Raw genomic sequence first — 26,790 nt, forward strand, 5'->3', positions numbered from 1 at the left:
CTGTGTAATAGACCTTATGGAGACATAGATATTAATTCTTACAATAAAGCAAAACTAGATATATTTGGTGCATATATAATAGTGTGGTTTACTACCCTCTAGCGGCCAATACGAGGAACTGCGACTATGAGTTTTTGACTATAAGTCAAATGCACGCTAATGCAGAGACTGAAACATACACGTCCGGTACATAGTTTCAAAGTAAAGTGCTTAGAAATGTACAAAAATGCGACAAAAAACTAAAATATGTTTAGAGGTTAAAAGAACAATTATGTGATGTAAAGACACTTTAACTGTATTTATTTTTAGTGTACCATTTTAATATTCAATCTTTAGTTTATACAAAAAACTAAAAACCTTAAAAAAGCAAATTACATCTTTTACAAAAATGTGGGGGAAAAAAATAACACTTGTGTTATTATGTTACAGTGTGTTTCTATGTCAGAATGAATATCTGTAATATTCCCAGTGGAAAATGCAGAGTGGAGCCTTCTGATCACAGTCCATATTAGGTGTGTACATCAAACACAGGGGCTTCAACAAAGACCCCACAACAGTCTGTGTCAGTCAGTCTATTTAATAAAAACAAAGAACTGAATTAAATCTTAAAATTAAAAGAAAAGAAGAAAACAGATAGTCGCATTACAGCTGGGAGACCAACCAGCCACAGGTGGGGTGCTGGGAGTATCCTCCATGTGCATTAACCAAATAACAAACAAGCATCAAATTAAATAAGGACCCCACCAACCATACAACAACAAAACATGCAAAAGTGAGTGAACTCCCACTAAATGCTGCCACTTAAAACTAAACATAATACAACAATATACAAAATTCATCACAGTATACAATACAGCCGTCAGTGCAAGCAAAGCACGGTTACAATACACATCAGGAAAGAAACATACATGATATGTTGTTGGTCAAACAACAGACCTTAACACAGGTAGTAAAACTGCTCAGCTTGTTGACCTATAAAAGTTACAGCAGACCCATTAAAGATATGGGTTTAAAACAATTCTTCGGGTATTTACCTACAAGAAAATAAAAAGTTTAAACTTTTTAACAGCAGAGTGAGCAGCAGCAGGCCTCACACATCTGATCACCTTTCTCTCTTAATCAGTCTGAGTCCTAGTGTCTACTTGCCACATTTAGAAAAGAAATCATAGTTTAATCATCAGCGTTTATTTGTCAAAGTATCATATTTGAATTTTGAAAGTACTTACCGGAAATTTAGTAATGCTCAGTACTCTGCAGTGGCGCCAATTTTACTTTTTTTAGTGTTGCAGTTCCGCTTTATTACCACTAAGAGGCGGTGTAGCGTACTGAATCTCATTGAAGGTGGGCCTCCGAGTAGAAGCGGCAACATATTACAAAAAGTAAAATGAGCGCCAGAGGGAATACGTTTTGAATAACCAAAACAATTGAGTGCCATTCAATGTAAAACACATGTCCATTTGAATTAAAAATATATTTTTTAAACGTTAGCAAAGCTGTCCCAGCAACAGTGGTCCCTCGATGATCTGGGCCCGTGCATTTTCCGGTTCACCGGTGCGTCGTTGTTTCTTTTCCGGCCTCTCTCTTCCTCGCCCCGGTGCCGCTTTTACTCGAAGGCCCACGTGTGGAGTTAATTTGGGTTTTTACCTTTAAGTTTGCCGCAACGCTTTGGACCAAATGTCGTCGTCTATCGAACAGATGAGGGCGAACGTGGGGAAACTCCTGCGAGGAATCGATAGGTACGGATGACTGTGGTGATCGATAACTCGGTGTATAAGCTAACGGCAGCTTAGCCTGTTTGCTAATGCATTGAGCTAACGTTCACTTCATAGCCAGCAGCGCTAAGCCTGTTCAAAAGTTCTATTGCGTGATTCGTCAACTTCAGGAGTTTTTGTCACTCTTATGCAAACATGAACACTCTTATGACGAACACCCCTTCAGCTCTTTTGGACACCAAATGGCTGAAGTTGGCACCACAAAGTATTTTTATTATGTTTAAATTTACAGACCTGCTGGTCCTGCGCGTGTGTTTTGATGTGACAGAGGTTTTTATCCACTCTTATCAAATTGGAGTCTGTGTTACTATTTGGTGATTTTAACATCCACGTGGATGACACTATCACGGTGTCATCAACGGCAGTAGAATTAATATGTTTTAATGAGTCCTTTAGATTTAAACAGCGTGTCTCTGGTCCCACACACACACAAAGCCCCATACATTGGATATTCAGTTTGGGCCTGTGTGTTTTGGCCCTGTATCGAAGATATTCAAGTGAGTGATCACAGTTGTGTTTTTTCCACCATCCAAAGTGATCACAATCTAGCTGCTGTTGATACGTTTTGTCCTTATCTGATCCCAGTTCTTTTAATGTCTGTACTGATGCTGAGTCATTAAATAATCACTGTGTGTTCAAATAATGTGACACCACTTTAAACATGGCCTGATTTCTCCTCAGAAACACTGTCCTTGGCTAAATGACAGCATGTTTAGCTTTAGGAGAATCTGTGAGCGCTTGTGGAAACCCTCTAAACTTGAAGTACACAGATTACACCTTAAGGAGCTGATCACATCTCTTAATGTCATGATGAAACAGGCCAAATCAGATTATTACCAATGTAATATCTGCAAATTAGAAAATCCTAAAGTCCTGTTTTATGCCGTTAAAAAATGTCCTCCGCTCAGCTCCGCTAGTGCCTGTATAGTCATCAGCTGATTGTAACAAATTTTTAACATTTCTTTGGACATCAGGGACACTATTTGTCCTTCCTCACACACCTAGAGGTTCTCTTCTCCAAACTTGGTCCTGCTTTTCTCCTGTCGGCCTACAGGGCATTAAGATTGTATTAAAGAAACATGAAACCTTGTTCCAGCCTTGTTGACATTGCTCCAAACACTTTACTTTTAAATGCTACTGATTCACTTGGTCCTCGTGTGGTAATTGTGATACATTTTTCTCTTTCTCCTGGCACGGTCCCCTCCCTTTTTAACCAGGCTGTAGGGAACCCCATTCTTAAAGAGCCTAACCTGGATCCTTCTGACTCTACAAACTACAGGCCCTTTTCTAAATTGCCTTTCATGTCAAACATTTTAGAAAAATCTGGTATCCCAACAACTTTCTACTTTTCTGCACACGTTTCAGTCCGGTTTCTGCAAAATGCACTTAACAGAGACAGCCCTTCATAAAGTGTCACCTGACATTTTAGTGGTGGCGGACTCGGGCCAGTACGCACTGTTGGTTTTACTGGATCTAACCTCAGCATATGATACAGCTGACCACGCAAATTTAATAAATTGTCTCCAAAATGTTTATGGTTTGTCTGGCTCTGTATTTCAGTGGTTTTATTTGTATGTAGCCGATTAGAACTTTTTTCTGGTAAACCAGATCCTGTCTGACTCAATGCCTCTGTCATGTGGAGTTCCACAGGGATCAGTTTTAGGTCACTTTCTGTTGGTATTGTATATGACACCTCTTGCTCAGATTATTCAGCATTAACAGAAGCATGTGTATGATCACTTATATGCTGAGGACATTCAGTTATATTGTTCTTTCAGAGAGTCTGAATTTCATTTGTTGTATAGCTTGTTGGAATGTTTCTCTTGCACAGTTCAATTTTCTACATACAGTTATAAATAAAGTTACCTGACTCCATATTGTTCTCCGTGTCTAGGGCCTTTATTACGGTGGGAAAGAATTTTCTCTTGCATATAAAGTTTACCAACAAAACAATTCAACAATAAATATGGCATCTAAAAAAATCTCTCTCCAGACATACATTAAAGTTAACACATTTGTATCTGCTGCAAGTTAATAGTCATCAAAATTAAAATGTTCCCTTATTATACTTCCTAAGATAATTTTCATATTCTTGGCAATAACTGCTTTGTTTAAAATTTACCCAAATATACTAAATTAGGGTCCTGAAAACCTAAAACTTGCGATGTAGAGTAATTGTATCCATTGCTGAAACATCATAGCTGATGACCTTTTCCGTCCTCTCAGGTACAACCCAGAAAACCTTGCGACGTTGGAGCGCTATGTGGAGACACAAGCTAGAGAGAATTCCTACGACCTGGAGGCCAACCTGGCTGTCCTGAAGCTGTAAGTCACACTGTCACTGTTTGGGAACCAGATGTCACCGTCAATTCAGATGTAGGCAAATAATGTTGAATGATATCTTGAATGATAAATAATGAGAAACCTATAGAATAGTTAACCCACACAGTAACCAGAATAGTCCGTAAGAGTTCTGTTGTGTCATCCTGTTGGCTGACACGATCTTCTTACCGAACGCGTTAATCTCAATGACTTTTTGTGGCGTTCCAAATATTAGGATGTTTGTGTTTAGTTTTACTGTCAAATTTTCCCACTGTTTTCTGCCACACTTAGTATTTTTTGATATTATAAATATTGACTAAAGAAAGACGTGTACGTGATTTCTAGTGCTCAGTAGAGAAGAGTTTAACTGTTGAATCTGTTTCTGCAGGTACCAGTTTAATCCAGCCTACTTCCAGACTCAGGTGACCTCACAGATTTTGCTGAAGGCTCTGACCAACCTGCCACACACAGACTTCACTCTCTGCAAGTGCATGATTGACCAGACACATGTATCCTTTTGGTGCAAACATGCGTAAGGTTCTGCGTCGCAGTATCACGGCATAATGGTTAATGGCACCGTGTTCATAAACATCTGCAGTAGGTTTAGGATGAACCCTTTCAAGTCGGGGTTATCAGGAAGGAGAAGTGGAAAGGTTGGAGGTGTATGAGAGCCAGAAGAAGGACTTGGAGAGGTGTGTGTATGTGGGGGGTGGGTGGGTGGCTGGGGCTCAGGGAGTCAGGGGGCCTTTCCTTGACTACAGTGTCGCAGCAAGAGGAACGCCCCATAAGACAGATCCTCTACCTGGGAAACCTGCTGGAGACCTGCCACTTCCAGAGCTTCTGGGTAAGACCCACACACACACACACACACACACACACACACACACACACCATGGCTGTAGTTATGTACAGATTTACTAAATTATTCTTTCTCAATCAGGCCAGTGTGTATGACATCCTCTGTCTCTGTCTTGTCACCATCTGTTAGGATCAGAAAAATCAAGTCAGTTTATTTTTATAACTTTTATAACATCAGACAAATGTCTGATGATGAAATAATCCAACTGAACGAAAATATAGACATACATAACTTTTTACATGAGTTGAGGATTTGTAGAAGCTGAAATGCAATCGAGGTAACAGTAGAGGTTAAAAAGACAAGTCTCTCTACCTTTCCACCTCTTGGTCCAGGGAGAACGTTGTTTAGCTCAACGTGTTCGTTAGATTACAGCTACAAAGGCTGTGAAAGCTTTACGTGTGCTGTTAAAAGAAAGTGTTACTTTAATAATTCAGCTGTATTTATTCATTATGGTCTACACATGTTTGATGTGATTAGTTAAGTAACAGCTCATTTGATGTACAGGGTTTGAGTGTAAATGCAATTGTACACTGGGTGTGACCTTTGTTCTGGACAAGTTATTACAATAATCTGCAGACTTTTTTTTTTTTTTACTTTGCATGTTGCTACAATTGATACTGGTCATGCTGCTCCTCGCGTTGCCAGAAAATGGATGAGTAATATTATTTGTGCTCTGAGGAATTAAAGGAAATCCAACATCATTTCCTTATATTTCATGGGTTAGGCACAGCCAACGTGTTCGACCAAACCGTTCTCAGATCTGCACCAGTCATCTTTTTCTGCTGTATCTCGGTCAGAAATGATTTCTTTGTTCAAATTTGTGGACAAAGACAGAATTTATTGAATTAAACCTTTTCCTGTTAGAGTTTATATAAAGATTTCTTAAGCTCTCAGTTATTATTTTCAGCTACACACCCAGCTTGAGTTCACATTTCTGATATTAATAAATTAGTTGGCTATTGAAAATATAGGCTACTATGGGGTGTGTGTGTGTGTGTGTGTGTGTGTTTGGCCACTGAAATGTTTCTCACTCTAAGATGATACTTGGTGATATTTGCTTTGAACCTAGACTTGCAGAGGGTTTATACTAATCCATCATTGAACGCAGTCCCTGCTGATCAGCCCAGGGCATCCTTAGTTCCTTATTTCAACATCTGTCATTCTTGTTCTGACACCTGTCTCACTCTTCTGCTTTTCCAGATTTGTGCAACAGCTTAACTTTTTTGTCTTAATAATCACATCTTGTTTGTCCTGCTTGATAGACGAGTCTTGAGGAGAACAGAGAGCTCATCGATGGCATTGCTGGCTTCGAAGACTCTGTTCGCAAGTGTGAGTATCACCTGGTGACTCACCATAGTCTTAGTTAGTCCTTACAGTAAATACAAGAGGATTGTTTCATTTTTCTGGAAGAAACTAGGAAACAATCTCAGCTGAAAGAATGCTTAGTTAAACGTCGCCAATATGGAACGTTGCCCACTTAATTTGTCTTCCTTTGCAGTCATCTGCCATGTAGTGGGCATCACCTACCAGACCATTGAGCACCGGTTACTGGCTGAGATGCTGGGAGACCCGCTCGGTAAGAACTTTGACCCAAGTCTAGAAAAATCCAAACCTGCCAGAGAGCTCAACTAAATCTTCAATATCTCCCTCCACCAGTAAAACCTTCCCTGTGGGAAAGCTTATCTGATTTAAAACTCCAATAATCCGTATTTCTATTAGATCTCAACCGAAAAGCAAATAAAAACTTTCCTCACAGTCACAAAACTTACAGATCGTCTTACCCTCTGATCCTCCAGACACTCAGGTGAAGGTGTGGATGAATAAATACGGCTGGACGGAAAACGAGGACGGACAGATCTTCATCTATAACCAGGAGGAGAGCATCAAGCCCAAGAACATTGTGGAGAAGATCGACTTTGAGAGTGAGTGCTGCTGTTTAAACTAACAAAAAAAAAAATGAGGAGAATGTTTTTATCCAATAGGTGGTTTGTGTGTTATTGTCTTTGTCAGCGTGTTGCTGTGGCAAAAACAGCTGAAGGGTGACAGGAAGTGATTTTCTCCATAGGAAGCAGTCAAAATACAACTAAGTGCAAAATTAAATGTCGGTGGCTTTTCCACAAAAACCCAACGAATAAGAAGCAATATGATTACATCACCTTGGGTTTGTGTGTTGTCCATAAATCGTTTGCATTTTTCTAGCCTAATTAATTGATTAAGAGTAACAAAGAATATTAGCAATGTTTGTAACCTAATGCTAATAAGTGCATCACACAGTCCATCTCTAGTTTGTAGCTGAAGATTCTGAACAGTCGACGTGATTTTATTCAGTATATCTCATACAGACGTTTGGCCAGGTCTCATACCGAGTCTGTTTTTGGTCATTTGTTGATATTGTGTTTTTTCTCCTCACAGGTGTGTCCAGCATCATGGCTACATCTCAGTGATTCAAGCGCACACACACACACACACACACACACACACACACACACACACACACACACACAGTTCATCACAGATTTAACAGGTCTTTTTTTCAAAATCACTCTGTTCTCAATAAAAATAACTTATCATTTACAGCCCTTGTCTGTGTTTGGCTGTTTTTGTGTTGCTGCTCTCTCAACATTCTTCAATATATCAGGTTTATTTCTTTATCAGCAGAGAGTTTTATTAGAGGTGGTTGACTCCTTTCTCCAGAAATGTGAAGTTCTTGCCAGAAAAGAAATATCCTGATGGTGTCAGGGTGATGATGATGATGAAACAGATGATCTGAACATGACTCAGGTCAGCAACTACTTAGTGGAGTTACAGCTGCACTTGTCCAGGATCAGGCAAAAAACTGATGGAATAGGTTTGTTACAGTACGTGACCAGAGGTCGTTCTGACAAAAGGCTCCAATTGCTCTACACAGAGAAATCCTCTTATTATGGGATCAACATGCTCAGATCTCTAGAGGTTGTTAATTACTGATCAGCACTGACACCTTCATCCGCACAAAACAAAATATGTTCATGAGAGAAATGGTTTGATTTCTGAAATGTTTCCTTTTTAAAATGGATGTCTTAAATATTGTCCAGTAATTTCTATGAAACGAGGAAACAGCAACGTTCCAATAAAACACCTCAATATTGTGATCCAACACATAACTATCTGTAAGAGCAGGTTTTCATAGTTAAACACTGCAGAAACTGTTGATACTAAAAGCCAACAGATCTTCAAAAAAGACCCAGCAGTGAGTCCGACATGATGTATTGTTAACAGTTACAGGCTTGTGCCACATGATATTAAATTACTTGTAAAACTCCCTTGTTCATATCCCTCACGTTGAATTATGGTGGTGGTCTGTAACAATAAACAATGAGGAAAAATGTTAAAATGAGGGGCACGTTTCAAAATGGTTGAAAAAGGGGTTTAATTTAAATCACTGCCAATTTAAAATGATAACCAGCATTTGTTCAGTGTGAGAAAAGTCAGAAACACAACTTTATTTCTCCTAATATGAAATCATCTTAATAAATTAAACTGATGGTAAACCTGAAGCCAGACATTTTTTAAATATTTTTACCTCGGTTTTTCAATTGTTTAATGTTTTACAGTAAATATTAAAAACACAATGATATGCAATTAACAGGAAGTACTTGTACTTAATAATAATATAGTATCATTATTGTTGCTGTTGTTATAGTTATTGATCACTTTTTCCACTGCTCCTTAGATTCTCAGAAAAGTGCTTACATGAACTCATTAAACCTTCGTAAGGTCGCTTGTCTTGTTTTTAATGACTCGGTCTTGGCACGACGAGGAAAATCCTGCAGGACTGAATTCACCAACCACACACACCTTCCGCTCAGGTGAGCGTTTACCTGTGTCAGAGAGGGCGTGGCTTCTTTGTATTTAATCCTGCAGTATGAAGCTCAGTCCATAGAGCACTAGAACTTCAGTAGAACCCACATTAAAGATGAGGAGGTCTTCGAGATTGTCCTCCAGCTCCTTTCCTCCGCTGGATGACGACGTGGACTCGGTCTGCTCCGACGAGCTGCTGGGCTCGCAGTCCCGTCTCTGGCTGAGGGACATGCGGGCCCGGGGTCCTCCGGCGGACAGGGAAGTCAACTCCGTGGGCAGTGACGGACTGTACGTGGACTACTACTTCCCTGTGGGAGAGCTGGAGATGCAGCCGGCGGTAAAGTGGAAACGACCGAAGGTAAAGCCAACTCACAGAGCGAAGTCCACTGTCCTGCTGGGGAGCTAGAAGCGTTTTATTCAGCATATTTGCATCTTTCAGATGCTCTGAAGCGTCAGGCAGTTGCTCCTGGTCCGGGTGGAGCTTATCCATGCAACATTTGACAGAGGTGTTAAGTAATTAAGTACTGCACTCCTAGTACTCTACTGCATCCATATGTAGTAATTGTACTTTTTACTGCACAACATTGAAAGTTAGAAATAGCTTTGCAAACTACACAGCCCAACATGTAAAACAGCAGTAAAGCACTTATAACATATGATGCATCATGAGCATTGAAGTAGGCAAAGTGATTGTCTACAGATTAGGCTGTATAAGGAAGATGATCATTATCAGATTTATTTATCTAATGTAACACTAACAATGTGTGCAGTGTAGCAGCGACATTGTAATCTACACACTTTATGCCTGTTTGACTACTTGTAATTGCAGGTTGTCATAGTTAAACAATGCAGGTAAATACAGACACAGCATGAAGCTGTTTATTCTAAAAACTGACATAACGCCACAAATCACCATCAGTGAGTCACTCTCGGATCCTCCTGTGTGTCAGACACCATTTAATGTTTATTATTAACAGTTACAGGTTTGTGCCAGAGGAGAAACTCCTCTTTTGTTCACCTTTATTTAAGCTGGAAAGACTACTGCAGTATTTTGCCTCTGGACAGTAATTTTTTAATTACGTGACATAGAAACAATGGCCAATTCCTGCACGACAACCGAATGGAAAGAAAGAGAGTGAAGCTTTGAAAAAGGCATCAGGCATCAGGAGACACATTTTACGTTCTTGCAATGCCAGACGTGATTACTGTTGTTTTTAACTGCAAAGTGCATCACACACACCATCAGCTTCTTATCTTCTTCTACTGAACTAAATCAGAATATCTTCATGGTTTGCTAGACTCCATTTATCAAAGGCGTGGACTTTCTGGTTTAGACGAGGTGACACATTTATCTTGCTGGCACTGCACAGATCTGCAGGAGCACAGGTTAAAGTAACTAAATCTTAGCGGAAGTAATGATTGAAGCTGCAGAGGGAGTTTTCTTTGCCATCTTCGCAGCATGTTCAGGGAGAAAATCATTTTCGTCACAGACTTTCTCAAGTTCGTTTGAAGGCTTTCTGTCAGAACCGATGGAGAACGTCCTACTCTTTCTCCTCCTCAGCTGGCATGTTTCTCATTATTTTACTGCACTGTGAATGTTTGCACCCTGGATGACTCACTGCACTGTACTTGTTGCAATGACTGGAGTTTTGTATGTAGACGACTTTGTGCAAACATGCTTAACTAATCTGAACAAATATAAATAAGATGTGGAGGGTTCGTTTTTGGCAGCTAATGGAACATTTAACACACTAACTTATTTTTATATGACAAAGTCAAAGCAAACAGCATTGGATACCTCATAATAGTTAACATAGTATATTTTCACACTGTCAGTCTCTTCTTGTAACCACATTATTATTATGTTATGAACAGTGTGATTATGTTACCTTCAGTTAGCAATGACCCCTGTTATGTTTCTTTAATTACTTTCCTCAGTTTAAAGGTTCTTGTTGTGTTGTCGTTAGACACTTAATTAACCAGCAAACTCATCTGTATGCAAATCGATCCTGTTTGACGTGTAATATGAAAGCATACGTATGTAACACGTATATAAAGTTCCCTGGGTTCATAACAACATGTTATATAAGTTGTTTTTGTGCTATGTTGAATCAAGTAGGGACTTGTAGTGACTGATCTAAGGAATCAAGAGAAGCTCATCAAGCCCCAGTGAGCCGCAACAGAACATCTACAGCTGCCAGTTCAAAATCTCTAGGTCGACCTTACTAAAACCAACCTGACATCCTCCTTCATGTCGTTTTTTTCAGTAACTGCACGGAAAGTTGCTTCTTTCCTCACCTCCAACTGATGCATATCAGTTAGAAAATAAAAAAGGAAATTAAGATTATTGATTGTTCATCTACAAAAATACACACACAAAAAAAATGCATTTGACAACAGTGCACAGAGAATAAACAAACGTTGCTCTTCCTGTGTGATTGTGTAAGATATTCTCCCACAACCGTCACAGAAAACAAAATTCACTGATCACAATCATGTTTGTGGTGATGGAAACTGGTTTAAAGCCCTTAAAAACTAATGGAAACGTACTGCAAAAATGTGCAATGTTACAAACATTTCTTCTGAAGAACCAAAGCAGTATTGTGCCAAGTTTATGCCACATCAATCTAATAGCTGTATTTGAATATTAGGCTGTTGCTCCCGTTGGCACGGTGCTTAATTTCTCATCATCTGACTGTTTCCCTCCCCCCTTTCCTTCCTCATTTCTTCTATAATATTCCCCTGCCTCGGCCCCCCTCCCTATTCCAACCAATTTTTACCCTCCCTGCTGTTTCTAGGAAATCTGTTCTTCACCTCAGTTCATAGTAGATGGAGCTACACGCCTGGACATCTGCCAAGGAAAACTGTGTAAGTAGACAGCTACTGCAGTGTTACACAATACGGATATTAAAGACCTGATGAGCCTGCAAAACCTAATGGATACCTGCCCACAAGACTGATGAGTTAACAGCATTAACTTTATAGTTACAAAAAATAACATGTAATAGCTAAAAAGTTACACATAAAGCATTATAATGTAGTAATCATGTTTTTGTCCCACACATTCATTTAAGAGATTGGTTAACACTGTGGAAATTGCAAAGTGAATCACAAGGGAAACTGAGATAGTGCTGTATCCTCCGCTAGATTTCTACAGCCTCGCTGCGTTCAAGGCCCAGCTGGGAACAGTTGCATTACAAAGTCACAAATGCAGTGGCCCTGTACTCGATTTTCAAAAAACAAATAGCATTTGACCTTTGTCATATTTTTCAACTTTGAAAGTTTGTTTGTGGTTTACATAAATCTAAAATGAGTTCATCATAGGTGTTAGTTCCTCTGCATGCAGTTAGTACTTGATCTTGACCAAATAATTTGAAGTAATACTCGAGGGGTTGGCAGTGGCTCACTTGGTAGAGTGGCTGCCTACCGACCATAGGGTCGGAGGGTCGCTCATGTCAAAGTGTTCCTGGGCAAGGCACTGAATCCCGAGGGGTTGCGTCAGGAAGAGCATTTGGCATAAAAACTGTGCCAAATCAACATGCGGACAAATGATCCGCTGTGGCGACTCTGAACTTTTAGTCAGTTATTTTACTTACTGTTATATTTTCTGTGCCATGAATCAACTGGCTGGTGCACTGTGAGTTACTGGAAACTATTTTGTCGAAAGATGATGCCTGTAGATGACAGAGGCTTATTAACGGTTCCTGACAATCTGGACAGACATGTGCCCTGACCTATGTCTCCGACCTCCTTTCTCTAGGTGACTGCTGGTTTCTGTCTGCTATTGCGTCACTCTCCATGAATCGCTCTCTCCTTAACAAGGTGGTGCCTCAAGCACAGAGCTTCCAGAATGGATACAATGGTTGCTTCACCTTCAGGGTAAATACCTGATGTCTATACCTAAATACTGACGTCTATCAGGAACAGAACCATGACCTTTGCTAATCCACTTTTAATTCCCAGTCTTAAGAAGAACTCATACTTTACTCGTAGTTACAGGCTTATGAGCCTCCAGACAACATTTTGTTTGTGATGACAGGTTGTAGACAATCGGTAAAGCTCACAGGGACGTCATACTTTCTACAGGCTTGGTAAAGTTGGTCAAAGCGCTGCATCAAAAACACCTCCTTCTCTTTGTGTAGTTCTGGCAGTACGGGCAGTGGGAAGAGGTGATTGTAGACGACTTGTTGCCCACTGTGGACAATAAGCTGATCTATCTCAGCTCCCATGACACGAATGAGTTCTGGAGCTCGCTGCTGGAGAAGGCCTACGCCAAGTGAGTGAACCTGTTTGTGTGAAGTAGAAATTACTGTCACATTTTGAAGCAAGTGTTAAATGAGCTTCTGCTGTTCTAGGTTGAAAGGCGGCTACAGAGCACTGGACATGGGCTTTTCTCACGAGGCCATGGTTGACATGACGGGCGGGGTGGCTGAGATGCTGCACGTCAGCTTGCTACCCAAAGATCTGCCTGCCTACCTGGGACCCCTGCTGTCAAAAGGAGCTCTCATCAACTGTGCCAACTCCCAGGTACAGTGAAGGGGTTAACAGCAAATAATGTATACTTGCAATAAACTTGCTGGGAAACCATGAGCATGTTCCCACTAATGCTTCACTGTGATGAGTCATGTCTTTTGTTTTTCTCTCCTGAGTTTGAATGGATTGCATTTCTTCCACTCTTTAGGGGGATCTGGAGAAGAGGACTAACCAAGGGATCCTGTTCAGACATGCCTACTCTCTGACTGCAGTAGATAGGGTAACTGTCCCTACATATAGTGAATACATTCACATGCTTTATATCTCACAGAGCTTAACTCATCATCCATAGATGATATTGGTAAAAGTACACAAACGATCCTGAAAGTTGTATAGACACGTGCACACAGGTGCAGCAAATTGTGCAGTGCCCCTGGAAGAGCAGAAGCTAAAACTCAGTTTTTCTTTTCTCCTGCCAGGTGAAGACAAACAATGGCTATGTGGATTTGGTGCGAATCCTCAACCCCTGGGGCAACACAGAGTGGGAGGGGGCCTGGAGTGACACTAAAGGGTGTGAACATTTATGAGCCAAATTAGACAGGTTTTCAATTGATCTGACTAAACATGCTTCTTGAACATGCAAACTAAATGCTATTTCTCCCTCTGAAACTCCATAACATAGAAGGTGTTTCTCTGTTGATGCACATTTGAATTTAATTTTCTCAGTCTTTCCATTTTAATTGAGGTTTTCACATATCAGTGACCTCTTATTTCTTCTGCTTGTCAAAATGTTTATAAAATCCAAATGAAAATAAAAACACTTAAGCCATCTGTCCGTAAACACAACACTTTATAACGACAAGAATATGAAGTTGAATACAAAAATATTTGATAGCTTTTATCAATACCAATACTCAGAGAGTATCTTCACTGCTTATCTTTAAGGTCTGATCCACTTCCCAGTTCAGAGTGGAACACCGTGAGCGCCGAGGAGAAGAAAAGACTGAAAAGTGTCAGCTGCGATGACGGGGAGTTCTGGTGAGTTATGTGATGTGCTGGTGCACCTGAGCGTCTCTGTGACAGGTGTCTTAATCTCCGCCTTCTGCAAACATGATACAAAACCAACACAGATCAACCAGCTTATCACGCAAACAACGTGCTTTGACAAAGGGAAACAATGCAGACGGTGTCACATTGTGACAGAAGGCAACACAAAACAGCCTAAACCCAGCGGCTGTATGCTGCTCACTTCTGACTCTGTTATTATATTGATTGACTGACTCAGAGTCTCAGTTCTGTACCTGATTATTACTAAACCTGATGGTCCTGATAATCTTTTCAACACAGATTTCTTCATGAGCTAGAGCTGGAATGTTTTTCCAATGGCTTGGAAAGAACATATCACCATATCAAAACTTGTCTTGCAAATGGAAGTCAAAGTTATTTCAATTATGGAGTGTATTCGACACCTTTGGGAAGACTGGTCCATGATCTGTTTCTCTCTCCATCAGGATGTCGGTGTCTGACTTCAGACAGAACTTTGAGCTTGTGGAGGTGTGCCACCTGACTGAGTGTGAACCAGGCTCCAGCGTGATGCCGTGGTCCTGCGTAATGCATAATGGGAACTGGGTGCCAAATATCTCAGCCGGAGGTCCACCCGAAGGAGGTGAGACGCATGATGTTTCATGACGAAAATGTTTTGAGTAAGAACCCCCTTTTCTGACATCTGCTTGCATTTTTAGTCCTATTAACTATACTGTCTCCCTTTATTGTCCAGACAGACTGCAGCTGCACCTTTATTTGCACACAATCTTTACTTGCAGGTCTTGCATTGTTATTTTGAGCTACAGCGTTCACAGCATGATTCCTTTTCATTGTTAGTTTCTCTTTGTGCTGAGGTTTGTTTGTACAATGTTAGAGATCCTTTGTTGCTTTAACATTTGCATACAACTCACATCAAGTTGAGACAAGTTTGCTCATACAGATGTGGTTCCACAAACCTGTCCTCTCTGTGTAGGTGTGGTCTGAGTTATGCTTAATGTTAGGCCGATGTGATCAGACAGAGACTTATTGAACAAGATTGATGAGGATAAGAACACATAGTCACAGATCACCAGTTATGGCGATTTAGCAAATTGCTTCACACTTGAAATTTTTACACTTATGTGACAAACTCAAACATAATTCAAAATTTAAGCACAAATATATAAATGTTGAACAATTTAATGTGATGCTCAAGCTTGAAATTTAAATGAAACCATTTCTTGTCATAACCAAATCACAAACAAGTTTGAAACCCGTAGTTCCAGATCGAGTTCTAACTGGATTTGACATTGATCACTAAGAGCGAAACAAATGTGGAATTAAAGTTTAAATATTGGCATATGTCAACTTCAGCCCAAAGCACAAATATCTCTGAGCCATTTACACAGAAGATGATATAAGCAGATGAATGTTCACACACACACACACACACAGAGACTTTTCCTTACATTAATTTCAGTATGGATGTTGTGTATATCCGAAATTAGTTAGTGTGTCTAAATACTATTATTGATGTATTTGAAGTGTATGTGGTGAATGGAATAAGGAAGTTGTTTACATTCATACTCATACATTCCCTAATAAAGAAAGGTGTCATAAAAAAAGTGTGTGTGTGTGTTTCCAGCATTGTTCTGGCAGAATCCTCAGTTCTACTTCATACTATCAGAGGTGGACAGCAGCAGAGCGGATTCTCAGAAGATGTGCTCCTTCGTTTTGGCTCTGATGCAGAAATACCAGCGTCGAAGAGGCATAATCCTTTCCATAGCCCTGCATGTATACCCGGTACACACACACACAGAGCACAACACACAGGAGCACATGTTGTAAGTTATGAGTTAATGAAAATGGATACAGTCACATTATGTGGTGAAGTTGCCAAAATGCAATTTTTTTGCTTCCAAATTTCTTTTTCTTTTTTAAATATGTGGTTGTAGATCAGGTTCATATCGTATCTGTGACTCTGCGTAATGCTGGCACTCAGACCAGAATTCATGAGTTTATTCATATCTCAATTCATCATGCCTCATGTCATCACTGAGAGAGGGATGTTTGTGGGAATACGTGTTACATCTAAAGAGTTATCCAGAAAATTGCACAATTTGACTGTTAAGCAAATGACATTAATTTTGACCACCAGCATTCACACCTGAGATAAAAGATAAGATCTTAATATAGTATTGAACAAGGGCTGTAACGACTGCAACCTATATGGTGGAGAACACACGTACATGATGTGAGTGAGGGGAATGTGCAGAATGTTTCTGAGACCCTGGATGGCTCAAAAGCAGAGCATTAGGCTTTTAATCTGATCCAGGGTTCAAGTCTGTCCAAGGGCAAAGAAACGTTAAAGCAAACACTGCCAGTTGGGCCACTTTCACAGCCAATACTGTTGTCAGTGTACAGCAGAGGCAAAAAGAGGTACTTTCTGCTGGACAGCAGCCAATTCTCTAACTATTTCTTCACTACCAACTGTCGATTACCTGCATCAGGTGTGTTCAGTCAATCAAAAGATGGATGCTTCCAAATCACTTTGTCTTCCCCTACAGTGGCTCTCGAGGACCTGGACTAAGCACCCCTGCTGTACAGGAACCTGCAGTGTTAATGTATTTATCTGCTGTTTCTGCAGGCCCACCCTAAGAATACATACCTGTCCCCTGAGGACCTGAATGGACTGCGCCCACTCCTCTACACCGAGTACTCTTCTCGTCGGGAGGTGGTTCTAGTTGGCTCCCTTCCACCGGGTCGTTATATCATCATCCCCTCCACCTATGAGCCCAATCAGGAGGGATTTTTCCTCCTCCGTGTGCTAACAGAGCCAGGCAACACTGCCGCGTGAGTCATGGATCAACCTGCTGATGTACAGAGTTTGGATTTTGAAAAAGTTCCAGTTTTTAGACACAAAATCTTGTGTAGGCAAAAAGAGACAATAAAATGACAACGTAGTTCTTATTTAGAATCACAAACCCAAGAGAAAGGAGGAAGAACTTATGAATGAAGTTTAAGGTTACTGTACATTCTGTATTACAGGGTTAGGAAGCTGCATTATAATTGACTCTGCAGGTCTGGTTGGTAGAATTGAACTTCTGAGACATTAACAACAGCTGAAGGTTATTATTATTGTGCTCATCTGAACCAAAAGGAACAGTCCTGAAATTTTGCTGATTGTTTTTCGTTTAATTTTCTTTTTTCCAGTCCAGCTCAAAAACCAGTGCCAGAATACATTTCTTCAATAAAAGAGGTAGGAGAAGTGTTAAAATAGATGGTAATCAAATAAACAATTAAAGTGTTTGGCTGAATCTGAATAACAACATACATTAATTTATCTTGTACTTTCTGAAGTCATCAACTTAACATCCTATGAGCTGTTAGGAAATAGTGACAGATAATTCAGTGTTTTAGTCAGATCGATGCCTTGGCAGGAAAGAAGGTGCAAAGTGGGACTAACTGCAAAAGATGCAGCCAGTGACTGAATTTGATGAGTTTTGTTGTTTGCAGAATTGGGGTCTTGATCAGTGGACCCTCAGATTAAAATTTTTACCCCATCACATTTACTATATCTGTGGGCGCCTCAGAGCCTGGTTAGCTCAGTTGGTAGAGCATCAGACTTTTAATCTGAGGGTCCAGTACCTGAACCAAAAAATCTAAACATCTAAACAGTAGCCCAGGTTATGTTTACTCAGGTTCGTTAAGTTCTAGTCTCTTTGCATCAAAGCAATATTTTAAAACAAGATACATATAAAAGCTGAGTAACATGTTTTAAACCCTGCATTGTAAATAGGGCTCATTCACTCCCTGTTATTTCCTCCTGCAGCCAACATATCCTCACCAGCTTGCTCTTCCTTCATCTTCATCTATCAGACAGCTGTTTGAGAAGCACTGCAACACGGTGAGTTTCAGCTGCTGGGTTAATTGTAACCTTCTTTAAACATGCCATATTCCCTCAGGATTTGTTTCAAATGTTTTCTCTGAGCTTAGTTGGACTACTCAGAAATGTTTTGCTGCTCTGAGCAGGTTTAAGCACATCCAAAACCTTATGTGTAATTATGGGATTAAACCACAGGCTAAAAGGAGCTATACCTGTACTTTCAGGGTAGATTTCTCTGTATATTTATTCCAGTGGCCGTTAGGTCTTGTGGTGTAAATGTTTCCTGTTTTGTGTCTTAAGGAGGGATTTTGCAGTCCAGTGCGACTCCACAACCTGCTGACTGAGGCCATAAAGGGAGGAGGTTAGTGACATCTCTGGCTGGTTGCATGAACAGATTACTAGACGTGTTCAGTCTTGTGTCTTTCAACACAACATTGCTTTCTGTATTTAATTTCATTTGATCTCGTGGAACAAGTCATCTCTGAGTTTTTGTACCTAATGCAGCAGTGCATTCCTCCAGGAGCACATGTCTGACTTTGATTGATATATATTTCCCTCTTTTGATATTAGCATCATATTTCCAGAGGGATTCATCTGGAATCCAACTACAGTGGCTCCAAAAACATACATTTCAGAGCTGTTTGGCTCGTTGCACTCTGTATTTGTATTCAATCTGTATTTGTATTTTCATTAATATTATATTTATGCTTTTAACGGAAGCAACTTACAAGTGAGATACAAAGCAGCAAAAAGCTAAGTGAAGAAGGATTCACCGGAAACAAAGTGACATGAGGAGAAATGTTTTCGCTTCATGAGGCCTAAATACTATATAGAGCATTAAAACCTTTGTTTAAGTGCACAGGATGTTGTGAAAAAGGTCAGGCAGTGTGTCAGAAGCCAGAGAAGAACACTGAACAGTGGTGTCACGTGTAATTTTGGCTGATCAAACATGGGATATGTTGCTGCATATTCAGAAAGGTAGACTGGAAACCTATCCAAGGTGTATCCCACCTGTTGTTTTTTTTTTTTTTTATCTCCTAGAAAACTTTTTCAGGCGTTTAGGATTAGATGATTAGCAGCCAGTTGGTCAAATTAGCTTCTGCTGCTCATAGATTTAATCCTCTAGACATCTAATTATAATCAAAATAAAGAAAAAAAAATACTCCCATGATCCGTTTGCCTGCTCTGTTGCGTTCTGAGGTGTGTTGGTTACTGAAGACTCCTTTTGTAAAGCAACAATATGTAACTATAGGAATTAGTGAGAGATAGTTGTGGTTTAGAAGAACAGAGGAAGTCCGACTGATGCTATGGCAGGAAAAATTGTGCACAGCATAGCTTCCTTATGTGCTACCTTGTGTACTAGTGGCTGAATTTCAGAATATACTATTTTTTTTTGTACTTGAACCTTGGACCATCAGATTAAAAGCTGTTCTATAATGTTCTGTTGTCCAGGTGCTTACAAATCTCTTAGTGTATTAATATGTCTTGTAGGTTGTTTTTTGGGGCCTTGATAACTCATGGTGTAATATGTTTGAATTTTTATTCTGAAGGATTCAAGTCCCTGTGCAGGTGAAAGAAATGTATATTTGCATTATGAATAGAAGTGTTACGTCCTGTTATAAATATGATGTTAGTTACCACTCCAATAGATGGCGACAGATCTTGTAAATCATTGTCTGAGAAAAGAGGGGAAGTTAGACTGGTCCCATCTCAAAGATGATTTATAAAAAAATAAGACAATGGGTCATTTTTTTAATTTTTATTTCACCAGAGAATAATTAGCTTTGCCATTTTGTGTCCACACCCAGTTGGAGTGAAACATGCCTTTCCTGACACTGATGGTCTGGCTAACCACCTGAACCTGCCTCATAACAAAAGACCAGTCTCAGCCTCACGCTTTAATATCAAATTATTTCTCTAATTTCAAAATGCAGCACATGAGTTCTTGTTTGAGATAGTGAGCATGTTAAGTTGTCCACTCATGATGTTCCTTGTTGTCTTCAGTGTTGGCTGGCAGTGAGAAGAAGCTGGTCCTGGAGCACTGCAAGAGCCTGGTGGTTCTCATGAATGTATCCTTGAAAACAGAAATTACTCCATGTAATTATATCTGAAGAAGTACACAAAGGGTCAGCAATAAAAAAGCTGTGAATGAATAATAGATCCGTGGAAAAAGATCCTCCCATGGCGCTGTGTCAGGTTAACCCCTATTGTTGAGGCTGTCATGTAGCTTTTTAAACACAGGAAATTTACAAAAACAAGTATAATGACAAATTTCAGTGGAGCATCGTGAAAAGTTGGTGCTAAACACTAATTTCACACAATTCAAACCACTACAGTGAGTGTGTACAGAGATGTTTGAACAGGGACTTGAACCCTGAACCTTCATCTTACAAGTGCTACACTCATCAAAAGACACACTCTGTTGCTTTTTGTGCACATTTATAACTTGTTTAACTGTTGTACTATAATCAGAAGTACAATCTCAAAAGCCTTGTGCCTGTATTAGCAGAGGTTTCATATTCTCACAAAGAGACACTTGCCTGATATACAAAAACTGGTAACTAGTGCTTTGGACAGGATAAAATGGAGAAATGATCAGTACTTTGATGTTAAATTCTTCTGTAATTCATCCTGCTATAAGTTGCTTCCATCTTTCTTGCTTCTTCTTCATAGTAGATACAATGATGAAGTCAGCCAAGCTGTAAGCTGTAAAGCTATTCAGCAGATTTTGCTTAGGGTCATACTCTTCTCATTAGTTGACTAGTTAGGCCTTGACACCAGTCTTTTATCCAGAGCCAAGACATTGCTCGGCTAAACTGGCCAGAGTTCCAGGGTCTGTGGAATAAGATCAAGAGGTGGACGGTAAGTCAACACATCACAACAGTAACACCAACAAGAAAAGAAATCAATCAATAAGTGTTGCTAAAATTGTGACCACCGGGAGAAATACCATACAATAGATTTTTGTATTGGTTAGGGAGCAATTCATTCGCATTAAAGAAAGGATTTAAGTATTAATTTTTCTAACATACTAGCAATGTGTTTCCATCAAGTCAGATTATTAGACAAATGTGTGTTTGTGAGATTGTAGCTTAAACAATTAACCAAGAAAAAATGCACCACAGGACTGAAGAATGAACCCTCCCCCCTAATGACAGTTATTATATCGATGTATATGGATGGTTTCATGTCCTCAGTATGATGCGAATGTGTCCTCAGGATATCTTCCTGGTGTTTGATAAGAACAAAACTCAGCACATCGAGTATGAAGAAGTCACTGCAGCTCTGAAGGCAGCAGGTAGGAGGGAAGACCCACAAATAAGCACACTATCCACATTGATCACGTTGCGAGACGCAGCTAGTAATGCAGATTTACATCTCAAAACGCCTGAACAGGGACTTGAACCCTTTACCCTTAGATTAAAAGTCTGCCCAGGCTCTGAGCAGACCTACGTTCCCTATATCGGCGTGTTTAAATTCAACATTTCCTGACACACACAACATTAAACATGATCCCTTAAAAATTTTAAAGAAGTCAAGAAAATAATAAAGTTCTTTCATTGGGTATCAAATGTTATTAGTCCCGTCTATACAGGCAAGTGCTTTAATCTTTTATTTAGCAACACGTTTTACTTATCTACTACCTCTTTTATTGAAGAGAATTCTTGTGGCTTATACAAATGAAAATGTAAATGTACATGTCAAGGACATTTGTTGCAGTGTGGACAACTTCCTTAAGGGAGGGCGGCTATAGCTCAGTTGGTAAAGGCAGTTGCTTACGGACCACAGGGTGAGTGATTCGATCCCCAGCCCTGGCTATATGTCGAAGTGTCCCTAGGCAAGACACTGAACCCCTAACAGCCCATCCCCCCTCCCCAGCGATGCAGTGCCGGTCCAAGCCCGGTAGAAATTGGGGAGGGTTGCGTCAGGAAGGGCATCTGGCGTAAAAACTGTGCCAAATCAACATGCGGACAATGATCCACTGTGGCGACTCTGAACTCACGGGATAAGCTGAAAGGAGAGTAGTAGTAGTAGGACAACTTCCTTAAGGCATCAGACGTTAAACCTAATGTGAACATACTGCAGAGGCTGCTGTACAACGTGGAGACATGTTAAGTTTACACTGAACGGCCTGTGGATTAGAACCTCAGCTTCAGCAACTAGGTGTTAAAGTGTTTTAAGGATCTGTCCCCTGAACAAGGACCTGAGTCATTGACCCTCAGATTAAAAGTGTGACATCTATTTCTCATTCTTTATATGTTAATTTATTTGACTTACATTCACACTATCAATGCATTTTAATTAAGCCCCTCATGTCATACGCAACTTTAGGCTTATTATCGTATAATGAAGCTAAAGAAGTATTGAAATGTATAATCTTAGCAAGAAAAGCCCTGGGCCTGGAACGCTGGAGCTTCAAAACAAATAGTATTTTAAGGGAGCTACAGGGACGCTTTAACCAGCAGGGGGAGCCAACCCACATCTCTTTACCTCATCCCCTCTCCTTTCAGGCATGGTTAGTTCCCACATGTGGCAATAACTCAAAATTACTCCAACAACATTTAAAGGTAGACGTGTGCATTTCTGAAGTGCAGATCAGTAAAAGCAATTTCTGTGCTTCTCAGGACATCACAGTGCTTCTAGAATCATTGAGATCTTATTTTACATTTACATTTAGTCATTTAGCAGACGCTTTTATCCAACGCGACTTGAGGTACAAGGCAAGCAAGAAACTAAGTCAAAGAGAAGACATCAAAGCGAAGTCCTTTCAGAAAAGGGTTTACATTTCATGAGATGCCAGTGAAAGAAAGTTTTTTTTTTTTTTCAATTTTACTTATTTTACTGTGGTAAACCCAACTTATAATCAGTTAGTGCATTATTGTTAAAATAGGTCAACACTTTTGTTTGGATCCATATTATCCATAAAGGTTTAATTCAAATACACAGTACAGTGGGATAGCTGTGAGGCCATTGGCAGTGAAGGGTCACTCAGTGAAGAATATTTTGGCCTTTCTTTGTTGGTGCACTTTATTGTGAAATTTTTAGTCTTGTGAAGTTTGTCCTCTTGCACTTTTGAAGTTAAAAAATGTGGTTTATCTCCAATAAGTAGAGTTTCATCTTTGCTCATTGTTCAGGTAATTCTTAAAACTTTTTTAGTAAAACACTAGTTAATCAGTAAAAGGCCAGTATGAGAAAGGCAAACAAAAAGACAAACACTTTCTTTCTGTTTATCCATAAAAGTTGAACTAACAAGCAGAAGGCCCTGCATACATTACAGCAGCCATGTATGTGTCTGAATGAATGTTTTACAGGAAAAAATGTCCGTCACTTTGTCATGGCATCTGTATAAAATGATGCATCTGTTTTATTCCGACCTCAGTTTTTTTGTCTGGTTTGACTCTGCTTTAGGCATCATGGTGGATAACTTTGTGCTGCAGCTGGTTGGACTGAGATACACAGAGCCAGACTTGACCATCAGTTATCCCGGCTTCCTGTACCTGCTGATGAAACTGGAGACCATGATTCGTAAGGGAGGGAGATAAGGAAATAGGGGGGATTTTGATCAGGAAAGAAATGACAAACTAAAAAGCAAGAGATGGAAAATGCTACAAATGACAAATAATAACGTGTTATAATCAATTAAATGTTCAAATAGTAAGTACTCAAATCCTGCTGGTAAATACCCCTACGTTGCTGACAGAAAGAAAGTCCCTATACTCCAATAAGGAGTTTGCGATTACAGTTATGATGTGATACAAACACATGAAAAAGCCATGAACGAAAAGAAGAAGAGGATGTGAAGTGGGACAGAGAAAGGATGACAGAGGAGGCGTGGGAAAACGATGGGAGGAGACATCAGAGGAGGAGATGTGACAGAAGTGACAGAGAGGAGAGAGATGGTTTCATGTATTAGAACAGAAAACATCAGAGATGGTGTTTGATGTTGAGAGAAAAGCTATGAAAACTACACAGCAGTATCAGGAGAATTTTTTTTTCCCACTCCCCAATTTCTACCAGGACCAGCACTGCACAGCTGGGGATGGGAATGGGCTGTTAGGGGTTCAGTGTCTTGCCCAGAGACACTTTGACATATAGCTGGGACCAGGGATTGAACCACTGACCCTGTGGTCTGTGGACAACTGCCTTACCACGGCCGCCCCTAGAGCAGTATCCTGGAGAATAATCTGTGAAAGCATAAAAGATTATTTTTAGAGTTTACAAAGCAAAGTTAGCGTGTCACACATATAGTGTCTAACCTCTGTCAAAAACTCCTTTGCTCCTGGCCAGAAAAAAGGGCTTGTGCATCTAATTTTGGTGATTTCAGTTTTAGAGAGGCCACATTATAGTTCTGGACAATTTACAGTTCCACAAACTGCTTGTTTTTCTTATAATGCAGTAACTCTGTATGAAACCGATCGTTTTAGCGTCTGCCTCTTTAAGGCCTGGATTTTCTGGTTGGCCAGTGTGTGATAGCCTGCCTGTAGACCAGTGAGCCGTGTAGACTCAGAACAGAGGTCTGTCTATGAAGTGACTGTGCTTCCAGAGAAAGCCTCTTGGAGCCGCTGGAAAGTCTCGCGTCAGAGTCGACAGAGAGATGAGTTTTAGTTTTTACTGTATGTGATTTCTTTGGAGTTATTTAATATGGACACACGCATCAGAACAGACTGCAACCAAAAATATGAAAAACATCAAATGGCCACTTTAAAGTGAATTCATTACACAGACATTATTGCCAAATATCCCGATAGACAAGACAAAAGAAACTATTACTGGCCATAACAGTTGAACTGTAACTGAAGTGAACATTGTTCTTGTCTTCTTTTGCAGACAAATTCCACTCATACGACGTGATGGGAATGGGAGCCATAAGGCTCAGCTACAAACAGGTATAGACTCATAATGATTGTGTATTTACATTATCTGTAACCCAGAGAGGTGAGAAATGTACGAAAGTAGAATTAGAACGTGTGATAGATGACATATTTGCCATTTATTTTAGGTTTTTATTATGAATGACTTTAAAATCTACAGCACATCTCAGTTTGGTAGGCTCTTCAGTCAAACATGAAATAAAGAACATACATGTAAAAGTTAATAAAGTCATTAAAGGAGCTGATATTCAACTACATCTTTTCTTTTCTCTGATTGGCTCCAGTGGCTCCAAATGACCATGTACAACTGAGCTCAGCTCGTCCACGCAGATGAGTTTCCCCAAGGCTTTAGGTGGATCTACTTCTCTAGTTTCTATGTTTCTCATGCTCTTTGGTTTTTAATGCAGGATTTTGGTGTGTGGATTTTTCATATTTGAAAAAGCATATGTACATGTATACTATTGTTGAACAAACCTTTTCATACTATTAGACAAAGCAGTTCAGTGTTTAATAGACTAATGTCCATTATTCTATCTTTTGCATTTTATTGTTACTGTAGTGATAACATGATTACTATATGTGAACATCAAAAATTAATACGACGTAGAGTTGAACTTATTACTTTCCTTTGCATCTAAAAAAGAATATAAGAAGTCTTAATGTCTGTTAAGTCATTTGGTTTATTTCAGGGACACCAGCAGCTACATTTTTTTTCTTCCTCCTTTGTCTTTGCTATATACCGAAATGCTTAAAAATTTAAAACCGTGCTAAATTATGTATTTATGCTCAGATTAACATTTCCTTTTTCAGAACAATGGATGTGCACAGGTTATATAAAGGTAAAATCTAATCACGTAAAGGGAATAATAAAGTAGGATGACACATACCAGCACACTATTCTTCACCCTAAAAGTAATTTCAATTGATGTGTGATTTCTGGACTGTGTTTGAAGTCATCCCAGTCTTGTGGTTGGAGTCAAAATTTCTTTAAAACATTTAGAAATGCCCTCATTTCTCTTTCTGAACTCATATTTACAGAAACTCAGTTATTGGTTCTTTTATCATGCAACATTTTCTCTCTGACCAATGCATTGCTGAATATGTCTACTGATTATTTTATCTGCTAGCTTGATAGTGTAGCTGTTCTTTTCTGCAGTATCAATCTGTCCAGAGACTAATTACAGATCATCTTTTGAGATATTAACCTCTGGCCTTTGCTGAGGTAAATACAGTAAATATCTGTCTCTATAGTTCGAACTGTCAGATGTTCAGTATCCTGTTGTGCCACAGTTGTGTTTACTTTAAATGACTTTTCGAACGGCATGTGATAAAGCCACATAGTCACACCCAAGCCAGTCTCTGCCACCTTTCAGTTTGCTTTATTCTAATTCAACTTTTGTCTTGCACTTTTCCTCAACAAGAGACACATTCAGTTGTTACATCTAAATAAAATAAATATAAACTGTCCTGAAAAACATTGACGTCTAATTGTGTTCATTTCTATTTTTCAAGTATGTCATAAATTTAAAAATGCCTATAAGTACAGTAGAAGGACTGTTGGTCCCTTTACCTCTGTATGTCTTGTTCATACTTAGGCAAAAAACATAATTTTCTAAAGCCATTTTAATGTCATTTTGGATCATAATTACTAAAAAAAACACCCCTTTATGTTGACTTTGTTGCAGATGTTTTCTGTTTTTATATGAGCAGGTTTAAGATATCTGTCTCTGAAATGTCTGCAGT

At 39.6% G+C, this 26,790-nt stretch overlaps 2 protein-coding genes across 4 annotated transcripts; both read left to right on the forward strand.

The window, feature by feature from the left end:
* The first annotated feature begins 1,553 nt into the window (after window positions 1-1,553).
* Window positions 1,554-7,532, forward strand: eif3k (eukaryotic translation initiation factor 3, subunit K). 2 transcript variants are annotated; one of them, XM_067508591.1, is made up of 8 exons: window positions 1,554-1,736; window positions 3,999-4,097; window positions 4,483-4,603; window positions 4,861-4,938; window positions 6,216-6,282; window positions 6,452-6,529; window positions 6,750-6,875; window positions 7,366-7,532. In XM_067508591.1, the coding sequence occupies exons 1-8, from the start codon at window positions 1,675-1,677 to the stop codon at window positions 7,395-7,397; spliced, it is 663 nt and encodes a 220-aa protein (XP_067364692.1). In that variant the 5' UTR covers window positions 1,554-1,674; the 3' UTR covers window positions 7,398-7,532. The 2 variants fall into 2 exon arrangements, with proteins under 2 accessions (XP_067364692.1, XP_067364693.1); XM_067508592.1 differs by having other exon boundaries at window positions 4,864-4,938.
* A 1,314-nt stretch (window positions 7,533-8,846) lies between these two features.
* Window positions 8,847-26,524, forward strand: zgc:85932 (uncharacterized protein LOC405875 homolog). Of its 2 annotated transcripts, XM_067508589.1 has the most exons (20): window positions 8,847-9,151; window positions 11,592-11,661; window positions 12,554-12,672; window positions 12,936-13,069; window positions 13,149-13,320; window positions 13,475-13,546; window positions 13,746-13,837; window positions 14,212-14,304; window positions 14,778-14,932; window positions 15,935-16,092; window positions 16,937-17,142; window positions 17,503-17,548; window positions 18,122-18,196; window positions 18,476-18,536; window positions 20,180-20,244; window positions 20,969-21,037; window positions 21,395-21,473; window positions 23,585-23,701; window positions 25,004-25,062; window positions 25,332-26,524. In XM_067508589.1, the coding sequence occupies exons 1-20, from the start codon at window positions 8,909-8,911 to the stop codon at window positions 25,356-25,358; spliced, it is 2,112 nt and encodes a 703-aa protein (XP_067364690.1). In that variant the 5' UTR covers window positions 8,847-8,908; the 3' UTR covers window positions 25,359-26,524. The 2 variants fall into 2 exon arrangements, with proteins under 2 accessions (XP_067364690.1, XP_067364691.1); XM_067508590.1 differs by lacking the exon at window positions 23,585-23,701.
* Window positions 26,525-26,790: the final 266 nt, after the last annotated feature.

The sequence above is a fragment of the Channa argus genome, chromosome 6 (genome assembly GCF_033026475.1).
Source record: "Channa argus isolate prfri chromosome 6, Channa argus male v1.0, whole genome shotgun sequence".
NCBI lineage: Eukaryota > Metazoa > Chordata > Actinopteri > Anabantiformes > Channidae > Channa > Channa argus.

Bases quoted from the DNA above. Each gene is read 5' to 3' on its own strand.
- zgc:85932 (XM_067508589.1), top strand. From the start codon at position 8,909: ATGAGGAGGTCTTCGAGATTGTCCTCCAGCTCCTTTCCTCCGCTGGAT. The intron at 13,547-13,745 runs GTAACTGTCCCT...TTCTCCTGCCAG, and splicing joins CTCTGACTGCAGTAGATAGG to GTGAAGACAAACAATGGCTA. The intron at 17,143-17,502 runs GTGAGTCATGGA...TCTTTTTTCCAG, and splicing joins GAGCCAGGCAACACTGCCGC to TCCAGCTCAAAAACCAGTGC.
- eif3k (XM_067508591.1), top strand. From the start codon at position 1,675: ATGTCGTCGTCTATCGAACAGATGAGGGCGAACGTGGGGAAACTCCTG. The intron at 1,737-3,998 runs GTACGGATGACT...CCGTCCTCTCAG, and splicing joins CTCCTGCGAGGAATCGATAG to GTACAACCCAGAAAACCTTG. The intron at 4,939-6,215 runs GTAAGACCCACA...CCTGCTTGATAG, and splicing joins GCCACTTCCAGAGCTTCTGG to ACGAGTCTTGAGGAGAACAG.